Below are 13,363 nucleotides of genomic sequence, written 5' to 3' on the forward strand. Positions count from 1 at the left end.
GGAACCAAGCAGAAAATTGAGCTTTACTTCTCACTCTATCAACGTGCCAGTTTCCACAGAAAATACTTGTCCTGCGATTATTTCGGCTGCTCAAGATGCCGGAAACAAGCATATAAAGAAGTATTATCCGAAACATCACATTTGGACCAGTTCTTGGGAGGGAAAAAAGATGATGAATGTAATCCTTCGACTCCTTAAATCCAATCATCTCCACAGAGCAGTCTGAGATAGACACTTCAAAACGATGCATTAGACTTCCTTAAACAGCCCCTCGATCCATATATATATGTTGAAACCGATAAGAGATAGAAATTGTAAAAATGTTGGAGTATAAGCATGTACGTATATACTATATACACGACTTATGTGTTATACTATATATATTGTGTCATTGATATTTGGTTGTATCGACCGAAGGATAAGCTCTTAATCCTGAAGGTAGCAACACCCTAATATCCGTGCATCACCCGCATTTACCACTGTTCGCCGATGCAATGGAAGAGACCATTGCATCTAAGGATGCTAATTTGTACCATCGCATCTCTATTGGGTTCTGCTGCAGGACTGGAACCTTTTATCTTGCATAATTTAAATTCAGTCTACGTTGCGGATTGTTTCATTGAAAAAAGGTTCCTGTACCATATTTAAATTGATTCTGTAAAAAAGGTTCCTGGACTGTATTAAAATTCATCTGGAAAAAAGGTTCCTGGACCAAATTGAAATACTTTACACATGAAAAACTGATCCAGAAAAAATGGTTCCTGGACCGAATTTAATTTGATCCTGAAAAAAGGTTCCTGGACTGTGTTTAAATTCATCTGGAAAAAAGGTTCCTGGACCATATTTAAATTCATCTGGAAAAAAGGTTCCTGGACCATATTTAAATTCAGCTGGAAAAAAAGTTCCTGGACCATATTTAAATTCATCCGGTAAAAAAGGTTTCTGGAGCCATATTTAAATTCATCGGGAAAAAAGGTTCCTGGACCGAATTGAAATACTGGTCCAGATACCATTTACGCTTGCTGATTTTCTCTCCTGGACCGGAATTGAATTTATTTAAAATAGCTGGAGTTGAACTTCAAACATATCTTTGCATGTGTTTTGCAATAAATGTGAAATAGAATTTGTTGTTTCCCACATATTCCTTTAGCACAGACCCCACAAATAATAATAATATGCACACTGCATGACCATTTCTTTGCTGTCCTTTCTTCATTCATCTCATCAATTCACATCTATTCTCACTGTTGTGATTAAACTACAAAGGTGAAGAAGTAAAGTGAAAGATCTAAATACAATGAAACATGCACAATACATTTTCTTATTTTGTTCTTGTAATGGTAATACATTATAAATTCAAAGCAAATATATACCGGGTGGGGCACCTAAAAGTATTTTGTAAACAAGAATAAATATTGAAAAACTGCTTTTGCATATATATATATATATATATATATATATATATATATATATATATATATATATATATATGTATGAGAGGGGCTCATGAAATTAATGAACACAATACATTAAACTATATAAGGATACACACAAACTTAGTTTTTTAATGGAAAACTCACTTATTTCCAGCTCATTTGAAAGTACGGAAAAAATCATTAAGAATGGCGTTTGTTACATTGTAATATGTCAAGTGGTTCTCAAGTAATTGCAATGTGAAGTTGAGCGCAGAAGGTGCATCCTATGCCTGTTAGCAGAGCCAAGCGCAAATGGTGTTGTGCATACAGCCTGCATGCTTGTGCTGCATTTTTCCTACACTCGCCATAGATAAGTATCATCTTGGCCTTTTCAGAGTTTGAAAATACTGTTTTCTTAGCAACAGTTTTGACGTAGTACAGTCACGGACACTGCCGGCTTGTTACGATTACATTGAAAGTCAGTGTACTCATTACAAGCCGGCAGTCCGTGACTGTACAAACGTCTGGTTAATCAGTGTACTTTGTTAGGTCTTTGCTTTATTTGATAAAATTTGTTAAATCAATTCAAAAGAAAGAAAGAAAAATGTATAAGGTGCAGAGTATAAAAGTTGAAAATAAAGATTTGTCATAACCAAATGTGAAGACTTGATTGTTCCGATGTACTAAAAATTATGCTGCAAATGAATGAACACCAATAAAAAATTAGAAAGATGTTAATGGACTAACCTTCATGAATGTAACTCATGGCGGAATGTTTAAACTTTATACTTTTCAATGTACAAATATTTGTTAACAGTTTGTGTTGAAAGCAATATTTCCTTACATAGTTGAACGTACTGTGTCCATTAATTTCATGAGCCCCTCTCATACCCATATATCTGGGAAAGTAGTTTTTCAATATTTATTGTTGTTTACGAAATATTTGCGGTGGTACTTTTACATGCCCCACCCGGTGTATATATATATATACACTTGATATTTATGACTCGCAACAACTGGTTAGTAGCAATGCCCTGTTAGTGGAACAAAAAATTATCTTCTTTGATTTTTATGGTGCTTCAAAATTTTGGAAAATTATATAAAATAACATTTTTGTTGACACATTATTAAATAATAACGAACAATTATTTTTCACAGGTTACTACTTGTAGTTATGGAATACTGGGGTCTTCCAGATGAAACTGACGTTACAGAGAGGATGGCAACTGTGTATCTGTTTAAGCGGCCTGTTCGAAGCTCACATTCGGAACAGTGGGCTTTAGTTGTCAAGTTTGAAGGTGATGACTGGAGAACAGCAGAAGGTTAGTTTCAGTGGGTACACTATATTGATAATATCCTCCCCTCCCCAAAGCAATAATAATAATATACACACCGTCCTTCCCCCTTGAATTATCGGGAAAGAATCCCACATAAATATTTACTGTCTTGAAGACAAAACATCAGAAGTTGAAGCACCAGAACATGTATTTATGGACTTACGGAAATTAGCATGTACTCCAAAACAGTACGTTTTTCACATAAAGACTGAAATTTTGAGTTTTTATGATAATTATGGTGTCATTTAATCATGCACTGTTACCTTGAATTACTGTCTCATTGTATATAACGAGAAGCAATGTTTTTTAGTGAGAAGGTCTAACCTATTTGCATGCAACTTCCTCGTCGAATATTTTTTACACAGAGTTGTTAAATCTAGCTGCCTAACAACAAACTCAAGAGAAAAAAGTGGGTAAAAAATTAAGTATTTTCTGCCTCCTTCCTGGACATCAATGAATGAGGAAAACCCCTTGTATATGCCAAGAATGTCAAAATAATGCATAAAATGTAGGGGAAGTTTGGTGTACATTTTCAGTTTAGTGTATGAAACCATTTGTTGCAACCACATCCAATACACACTCACACAGGGCATCTCCAATGGCATAGTGGTAATTAAGTGTAATTAAGGGGTGTGGTTTGATACCCAGTGGATCTCACTGTAAATTGTAGGTCCAGTCTGGATTAGCCTATCTGTGCATAAAGTGGTCCTAAACCAAAAATTCCATTAAATTCAATTTCCAAAGCACAAAGCAGTCTCTACATATTCAATGTTAGGGGTCCTGTGATCCAGCTTTCTTTAAATAATAATACTGCAATAAAAATAATAGTCATGCACCGTGGCCATGACATCTAGAGTGTAAGTTTTGAGTATGTAAGTATGCATGCAGGTTTGGATATATTATTATGCCAACTTTTTGAAGACTCAAATGTTCTACCCTTTTTCACCAAGTTTAACAGACCCAAGAATATTTTTTAAAGTTTTATTCAGTCCACTTTATGGTCATGATAGGCTAATCAAAACTGGACCTACAATTTAAATTTGGATCCACTACTGTGCAATATGCCCAAAAAGGAGATTGAGCCTAAGACCGCTTCTTCACTTTGCTTCAGTTTATTGTGGCAATGGGAGGAATTGAACGACATGCAATAATAACCATCTATTCCAGTCCTGGACCCCTTTCTTTTGCAGAATTATACTATAATCTCTAGAACATCAAAGTCAACTTGGTTTCTGTTTATAGTATAACATATTCTGATTTTCAGGGAGGTGAGGTACCCTCTCAACTGTAACCACTGGATCCGCCAGTATTTCATGAGGCCTAATTTCAAGATAAGAAAATAGAAGAAAGAGTAAATAACACTGAATTCAAGTTTTCCAAACGTGCAACAGATATTATTAGTTAAAATAATCGCACAAATGATTACAAATTTTGTACAATATTTTTCTGTCTGTGTGTGTCTCTTTTTCCAGAAAAACACACTTTTTAAGTTTCTACTCCTTGAATTAAAGTGATTTTGGTACATAATTTTATTACCCTTAGCTGCCTACCCCTTTCCTAGAAACACCAGATCATGCCTACACCTTTTGAAATATTTACAAATTATTTTTTTTTCCTTTCTTTCTTTTCGGTGTGGTGGTGTACCTCTCAGTAGACAGACAAATTCATACCAATCCAACATTACTGGCCTTTGGAAATGAACAAAATTGAAATTACACCTACAAAGTACATTTAACAGCACATAATTTAGACTAAAAATCATATCAACAACAGATCAAAAAACTGTTAAATTTGGATATATGATCAGGAATGAAGTTAGCTCTTCACATCTTTGGTGTACAAGTTATGAATAACAAAGCATCTAATTTTATTGCATTGGTTATATTATAGATTTCTTTTAATGGTAAACTTACAAAACAGTCAGGAAGTCGGACAGGTGAAAATACAGGGTAATAAAAAAAAATAACACTATATGGGAAGTAGAAAATTAGCTTAAAGGAGCAAACTTTGCTGCAATCTGCAATGATATGTTTTTATTTGTGTTTAGGGTGTTATACAGTACGTTTAGTGTGTGACAGGCTAATATATGCAGTCTTGTTTAATAAAAGAAGTAAATGTAGACGGTAAGTAGTACTTTTTCTATTTCCCATATAGTATTAACATTTTTTTTGGATCACCCTGTACAAGTTACTTTTTGAATGCTGACACCTCATAGTAATAACATTTTTGTTTCAGATTAAGTTTAAAGTTATTACCTGCATAAAGCATGTCTTGCTTGTACCTTGATTTATATAAAATTTTCTAGGTAGAAATTCCAGTGGAAAAAAAATGCAGGTTCAACCAGAACTTCAACCTGGGTCCCTGACATATTGCCCATTGCTCTACTTATTCAGCTACTGAGCCAACCTAGTTTTGCCAGATTTTTGTGCTGCTGCTGTCTTACCTTCGTGGAATTGCAGTTCACAGGGTGGCGACAGACCTGGAAAACCGGGAAAAGTCAGGGAATTTGAGAGGTCAAAAAAAGTCAGGGAATTTTGCCTCTATTGACTTTTTGAGGCATTTGCTTTGAAAGATGTCATTATGTAGCGCTGTATGGGAACGAAATCTTGTTGCTAAATCTCGGCCTCAACTTTTAGGTCCCTTTTATGCTCAACACAACCACAGCACCAGAACAGAAACCAGTGATGGGGGGAGGGGAGGGAGAGAGAGAGAAATTTCCGGAGGGGCAGACAAATTTCATAAGCCTCTAAATATCATGTGGAAAATGCATTCAATTATTGTTATTTTTGTTATCTGTATGGAAGTAGTAAGGAGGCAGAACAGTCAACAGATGGAGGGGGTGGGGATGGGCATTATCACTGTGGCACTGTCCAATAGTTGTTGGACGTCGTACAATGGCATTTTGTCGGACATTCTGAAGGAACATGGAAACAAAAAGGGTGCTATGCAACCTTGTAATTTGTTGATTGTCATGGTACATGTCAGATGAACATATATGCTCCATTGATGCATACGATTTTTTTCAGATATCGCCGTCAGACTAATGTTGAACTTTGACAGAATGTTCTACAACGTGCGACAAAAAGTGCATGCATGCCATTCTTATGAAATTAATTTTTATTGGATGTCTTCGAACTGCAACATCTGACAAATATTCCATCCATTAACAGAGCCTTGTACATCCGAGTTTGTCTTGTGTGGTACAACATTTCATTGAACAAACTTTTTGGCTCCTTATATGCATGCAATTTTTGTCGAACATAGCAGTTCTATACGTGTCATTCTGCGACATCCGACAAAAAAAACACGCATTGTGCTGTCATGAATCCGACGTTTCTTGGATGTTCCAGTATGACATTTTTTGTCATTTACGACGTTTGTCAGATGCAACATCCAACAGAAATAGAGCCTTAGTCTGCTAAACCACTGCAAATATGCTTCTCGAATTTTATTACTCTTCTGGCTCACTTAATCTTATTCAATGTAGAAAAGTGTACGAAGGTTTTCTTTCATCATCCAGGCGTAATACTGGTTTTGCACAGGTTAACATTAGTTTACAATGACATGGAACTATAATTCCATGACAAGAAGAATACAACAAATCGGGATATATATGTTGAATAATGTCACGAAAAAGGAAAACAGAAATCTGCATTGGTCAACGTCATATAAATTTGACAAGTACATGATGCTCCCAACCTCAAATTTTCTGCAACACTCGTATTGCAATTTACGCCACCCCCCACCCCCTTCGGTCCTGTCTGTTTAAAATCATGGAATGTCCAATCTTGTGAAATAAAATTATAATAATAAATACAAAAATATTTAATATAATTATTGGAATCATTCAATAATAAAGCATATGCCTTTCTTCAGTAATTGACGGCTCTCTGTCAGACCAGCTAAATTTTCACTTTTCATCTACTGATTTATACAAGGGGTGTTCAGAAAGTAAGTTCCAATTAGTAGGGACCTTGATTTTTCACAAATGTGATAATAATGAAAAATGTGCGAAGTAGTGTTTATGAATGTGCAGTGATGTGTGGACACACTTTTCACCCATTCGAAATAGTGAAATAAAGAGAATTTGACATAAAATGTGAATTGTTGGCAGTTTTCGCAAATTTTAAAAATGTACATAAACAACAAAAAATGGCTCTAAATCCAACTTTGTCTTTTTTAGGCTTAAAGAAACAAAATGTGCCATATTTGTGTATCTAGAACACACAAGTTTTCCAACATTTTATCCAAGAGAAAACGATAATGCATGTTGTAGGTACTTGAAATAATTTTGACAGCCACATTCAATCAAATATTTCCCAGGATTTTCTCAACTTCTATCAGAACAATTTGCACTACAGGCCAAAGCGGCGGGGTACACACAGAAGCCACATCATCAGTATTTGTCGCGCAAGAAGTGTTTGAATCACCGAGCTAAGTAGTGCGATTTTGGTGGAGATGGAGTGCTCACCTACCACCACAGGGGAGTCGTAACATCGGCATTTGTCAAGCGAGAAATAATGAAAAATAACTTCATCAAAAATCGGTTGAACATATCAAACTGTCATGAAAATGCATGCACCACATGACCTACAATTTAAAACAGTAGTTTAAAAACACCATGAAGGTATAATTTTAGGTATATTTGCCACAAAATGTGCTAAAATGAAAATGTAATTTTTGGGAAAAATAACACTGAGTAGTAAAAATAAATTAAAAAAAGAATAACACCAATTTGGAAGAAAAATAACAAAAGATGAAGGTCCTTACCGATTAGGCATAAGTAAAACAAGAATATCAGTAGAAATTAAAAGCATTAGTTACAGTGACTCCTAATCTAATTTTCAGCATAATCATGTAAAATAACTTGCATGTACTCAGCTGTATGGGGTCGTACACATTGGATTGACCTTCATCGTCTGATCTGTACTATCGCTCATGATGTCTGGTCTCGGTCTGTACACCTCACACGGTTGCTGGTGGCTCTATGCCGGATTCTGAGCATGCAAAAATCTGATTACCACACATACCTCGCAGTTGGTGGGAGACTGTGTGAGAGCTGCCATCTTTAACCTAGAACTGTCCTAAAACACATAAAACGGCTGTGTTTTACTGCACCAGATTACAGCCACATGGCACTTCTTCCTGCCTGCATATGCATGTTGCGCTCCGACCACTAGCACCACGTACAGGTACAATTGGAACTTTTTTCTGGATGCCCCTCATACATAAACTTTCGGAAGCATGTTATCATCAGCATGTTCTTGTTTTAATATTTGATTAGCCAAATCAGGCACCTTTACAATGCAGTAGATTCCCCTTTCATAAATGACTTGCATTTAATTTTTAATATATATATACACATCCTTTTCGCCAGTAATAATGGTATAACTGTATGTTGGCAGTTTCACAGTATTTCACTTGGATATACACAAGGGTTAAGTTGCTTGCTTTACATAGAAAAGAGAAGTAGGTTTCTGCATTGAAAAATGATTCTGCACGAATGGTTCTTGCAAGCAGAGGGTTCCAAAACTCAGTGCTAATATCGACATATAATAACGATAAAGCCCGACTCTGTGGCCGAGTGGTTAGCACATCGCGCTGCGATGCAAAGGGTCCCGGGTTCGAATCCTGGACGGGCTTGGTTGTTTGTGAATGTCCATTCATCAATTTCATCATTTCATCACTCATCCCCATCTTCGCAGATTAGCCAAGAGGCACAAAACGTAAAGTAAAATAAAACAAAATCAAATCAAATCAAATAATGATAAAGGCTAAAGAGATTGAAAATTACATAATTCGTTTTTGCATCAGTCACTTCACTCTAATCTAATTTAGTCGTAACTTTAAAAAAAAAAAATCAAATATTTTATTGAAAAACTGGCTGTATATGAAGAAATCCCATAGTTCCTCTCTAGTTTGTGAATAGTAATAATTTTCCAAATTCGCTATTTTTTTTATGCAGTTTGAATGCAAATTATAGAGAAATAAAGTCAATTTCGTGGAAGCAAATATACCGTGCGTTCATTTCGATCTTCAGCCGAGAGAGAGATCGGGAGAAGCGTGGCGGGCGGCGCTGGCAGAGATGCCAACATTTGCGGCCTGTAATGCCCGCTTATTTTTATGGACATATGCAGACATTTATATAAATATTGCAAAACGAGCACTAACCTGTGTTATAAGAGTACGGTTTTAATTTTAGTAGCTTAGTGGCTGTATGTGCTGATGATTTTGACATGCCCATCTCCTGTGAAACACGGCGTAGAGGTTTGTTTGGAGAACGTTCTAACGCTGCACCAATTTCATCGAGTTTTGCTTCGGTTAGAATCCCTCGTCTTTGCTTTGGTGTTTTAAAATTTAACGATCCAGTTTCTCGTAATTTAAGAACAAGATGTCTAACCGTATCTCTATGTGGAGGTGAAACGCCTGGGAATTTCTGTACAAATTGCCTACACACGTCTCGACACGAGTCTGTTTTCACGTAAGTGTCATACATAAAAATTCTTTGTTCTAATGTGAACCTTGCGGCTGTCATTCCAATCATCTCACTGACACAACACACATACACAACACACATACACACTGCAATAACACAAACAAGTAACGGCAAGTAACCAAGAATAACACTCTTGTGCACAGTACGAAATTAACATGCTCTTTGTTTACATCTGCTCGCCACTATATTCACAGCTCTGTCTTCATCTAGTCGCGCACGAACAAAAAACTAGAGCTCGGAGATTTCGGATTGCAAGGAAGCTCACAAACACCTTTGACTTTTAACGGTTTCGTCTGCAGCGTAATCTTGATACAGTGTTGCACATTCGAAACCTCCAAACGATCCCCATCAACACAAAACTCTTTCAAGGATATAAACTTAAGCAGGACGTTACTGGTCAAAACTATGATTAAAATGTTTTATTATCTGTGGCTCTTAACATTGTTTCTAAAGCGTATTTATTTGTGTATATAAGGGCAGAACTTGGATGAATTACAGAAGAACTTTGCATGTTATAACACAGGTTAGTGCTCGTTTTGCAATAATATTTATATAAATGTCTGCATATGTCCATAAAAATAAGCGGGTATTACAGGCCGCAAATGTCGGCATCTCCGTCAGCGTCGCCCGCCATGCTTCTCCTGATCTCTCTCGGCTGAAGATCGAAATGAACGCACGGTAGATACTTAATATACCTGGATCTGTATGACATTCTTATTTCCATTTGCAAAAACATCAATTTTGTTGATAATTGTCAGGGAAAAATCTAAATTTTGTCCTGGAAAACCTGGAAAAGTCAGGGAATTTCATTTTTCCTAATCTGTAGCCACCTTGAGACCTTGAGTATGTATAGCAATGTCACAGTATGCCAGATCTCCAGGTTCAAGTCCTGGTCAAGCCTACATTTGTTGTTGGAAGTTTCTACATAATACCCTCGTATCGTAAAGTTTTAATTATTGCCATGAACTAAATGGAACAGGTACTTTATTTTATATTGTGATCCTTACTCTACATAGACACCATCCAGATGCACACATTTCTCCTGTTTCTTGACCTTCCGCAGGCCATCATTGTAGAAGTCCACAGATTGCATCAAAAACCAGCATTCCACCTCTTGCATGACATCATTTATGTTGTTGGATCGCCGACCCCAGAGTGGATTTTTCATTTCATGGCACAAGTAAAAGTCACTTGGAGTTAGAAAGTAGAATAGGGAAAATGCGGCAAGATTCCATAGCTGTATCGGCTTGCTTCCACAGTAGCAGCTTGAGATGAGTGAGCAGGTGCATTGTTGGTAAGGAGACCGACTGCGGGGTTCAGTATTCTGACACCTTAGACATGCGGAGTTCGCCGTGAATAATTTTCCACACACTGCCATAATTAAGACCAGTTGAAGCCATGATCATGTGGAGAGTTCCTCGTCAGTCTTTTGGGAGAGATCCTCTGCTTTCTTCACTGTAGCCTTATCATCCGTGAGTGATGGTCGTCCACTTCCTGGCTTGTCTGTGTGGAACATGTGGCCACTTTGGAAATTCCTCTTCCACCTCACAACAGTGTCCTATGAACAATCATCACCATAGACATAGACAGTCTTCATTTCATCAGGAATTCGCCTGGCGCTGAAACCCTTCAAATGCAGGAACTTAATCACGCTGCGAGCCTGACTCTTATACATCTTGCAGGGTACTGACATCTACGGCATATGTCAAAAAAGTAAACAACATACTATGAACAGTTTTACACCATCATGCACACAAGGATCAATAATTACACTGGTGAAATTTCATTCACATAGTTCAATAACTTGCAGATGATAATTAAAACTTTACGATACCCCCTTGTACATATCCTGTGTGTGTGTGTGTGTGTGCCAAATCAGAAGATAAAAGTTTCTGTTTCTGCAATCTTGTTTGAGAAGGTGACTTAAATAAATTGCATTTTTCTTTGCACAGGGAAGCAAGATTGTCATGGAAGAATTGTTCCCAAGTATAATAAGCAGCGACCATTGGGATTTAATTTTAACAATAAGCTGGGAGAAGTGCGATTGTCTCCATACAGACTGTGGAATTATGTACAGATCAATAAACACAATGGTATGATATATTCCACAGTGGGTAAGAACTCCCAACATTGGCTTCATGCTTTGTGTTTCACCATCAGTTCTGAAATGGCGGAAAAAGCAAGAGTCATCTCACCATCATGGATGCCGTGGATACTACGACTGCAGTCACTGTAGTAGGTACAGTGGCTTTCTTGACTGCAAAACTTGCTGGTTTTGTATTCGGTCTTGGTTTTTGAGACAATCCAGAAATACTGCTGTTCAACAGTGCCACTCAAATCAGGGATGTGTGTGCAAATATGAAATGTTTACAAATATTGAAAGAACATCAATATAAAATTTGCTGGAACAAAAGAATTAATAGTTAACCAATCGCACACAAAAGTAACAAAATTTTGTGAGGGAACTGATGGATGAATTCAAACTAAATTAATGGGAATCCGATGACATACGTGTGAATTTTCATCCAAGTTAACATGTGTTGACATACCATAATTTCTCATGTATAATGCACACTTTTTTTTCCAAAACATTTGCTCCCCCCTTAAAAACACTATGGTGTATATTATTCATGGAATAATTCGGACAGCCAACATGAAACGACACATGCTTTCACTATGTCAGTGCGTATAGCATGTAAATATCAACAATCACAAATACAAATTACTAGGTTGGATTCCTTTAGTAATAGTAATTTAGAAAAAAAAAACAACCTATAAATAGCTGTTTCCCATGATCTTTCACTTTATATCGGAATATTTTGAGCAATCGAGAAATGCAGCACCATCATAGAAATTGAGCATGCACCTCCTGTCAAACATGAGGCATACAGCGGTATTTGTCTGTCGTGGGAGAAATAATGGAAAATAACTTTCTTAAAAATTGTTTCAACTACAGAAACTGTCACAAACAGATGCTAGAAACTCCTGGAAACTGTGTATAACATATATATATATATTAGGTGCATTCAAATGAAAAGGTCCATTTCCTTGCAGAAACTTTATTACAGTAGTTGGCTACACATATTCACCGTGTGAGGTAAGACACTAGTTCCACTTTGAAACAAGGTTATGAATTCCTTGGTAGAAGAAGTCCTTGTGCTGGGAATGAAACCATTCCCTGACAGCTTCCTGCAGCTCAGGACTCGAGGCAAAGCGTCGTCCTCTGAGGTGTTTCTTCATAGGTCCGAAAATGTGAAAATCACATAGACTCAAGTCGGGACTGTGTGCAGGGTGGTCTAGCACTTCCCAATGGAATGATTGCAACATATCCTGTGTCTGTCTGGCTGTATGGGGACGAGCATTGTCCTGGAGTAAAATGATGCCTTTGCTGAGTTTTCCTCGATGCTTATTCTTGATTGATGTCCGTAGACGATGCAGTGTTTCACAGTACGTGTTTGAGTTAATTCTGTGTCCCTCCGGAAGGAACTCCACTAGCAGTGGCCCTTGGTCATCGAAAAATACTGTCATCATAAGTTTGCCGACTTTAGGTAGTGACTTGCTTTTCTTTGGTTTTGGTGATCCTGTATGCTTCCATTCCATACTGTCCCTCTTTGATTCTGGCTGGTAATACGGGCAGATGGATTCATCTCCAGTAATGATTTTGGTGATAAAGTCCTCACCTTCATTCCTGTATCGCATCAAATGAGCCAATGACATTCCCATTCTGCACATTTTTTGTTCCTCTGACAAACACTTTGGCACCCATTGTGCGCACACTTTCCTGTAACCCAGTCTGTGCCTCACAATGTCATGCACACTACCCAATGACACGTTCACTTGTTCGCCAATGGCTGCCAGGGATATTCGTCTGTCTTCTTGAATAAGGTTGTCAATAGCATCCACTGTCCAATCAGGAATGTGATTTTTCAACTGTCCTGGCTGAGCATCGTCCTTCGATGTGTTTCCGTCCACCACGAAAACGCCTACACCATTTTCTCACTGTTTTGTCCGATACACATTTTTCATACACAACTTTCATTCTCCTATGAATGTCCGCTGGATGTACTCCTTCGGCATGAAGAAACCGAATGACACCCCGCTGTTCTTCCTTGGAC

At 37.3% G+C, this 13,363-nt stretch overlaps 1 protein-coding gene across 1 annotated transcript in view; it reads left to right on the forward strand.

Moving 5' to 3' along the window:
• Positions 1 to 11,908, forward strand: part of LOC145999505 (uncharacterized) — a 34,863-nt gene extending 22,955 nt beyond the window's left edge. Inside the window, exons 2-3 of the mRNA XM_083136468.1 lie at positions 2,574 to 2,737; positions 11,201 to 11,908. Of these exons, the coding sequence (XP_082992594.1) occupies positions 2,590 to 2,737; positions 11,201 to 11,484 (432 nt within the window). The 5' untranslated portion in view covers positions 2,574 to 2,589 and the 3' untranslated portion in view covers positions 11,485 to 11,908. The remainder of the gene's footprint in view (positions 1 to 2,573; positions 2,738 to 11,200) is intronic.
• Positions 11,909 to 13,363: the final 1,455 nt, after the last annotated feature.

The sequence above is a fragment of the Lepisma saccharinum genome, chromosome 15, assembly GCF_977018435.1.
Source record: "Lepisma saccharinum chromosome 15, izLepSacc3.1, whole genome shotgun sequence".
NCBI lineage: Eukaryota > Metazoa > Arthropoda > Insecta > Zygentoma > Lepismatidae > Lepisma > Lepisma saccharinum.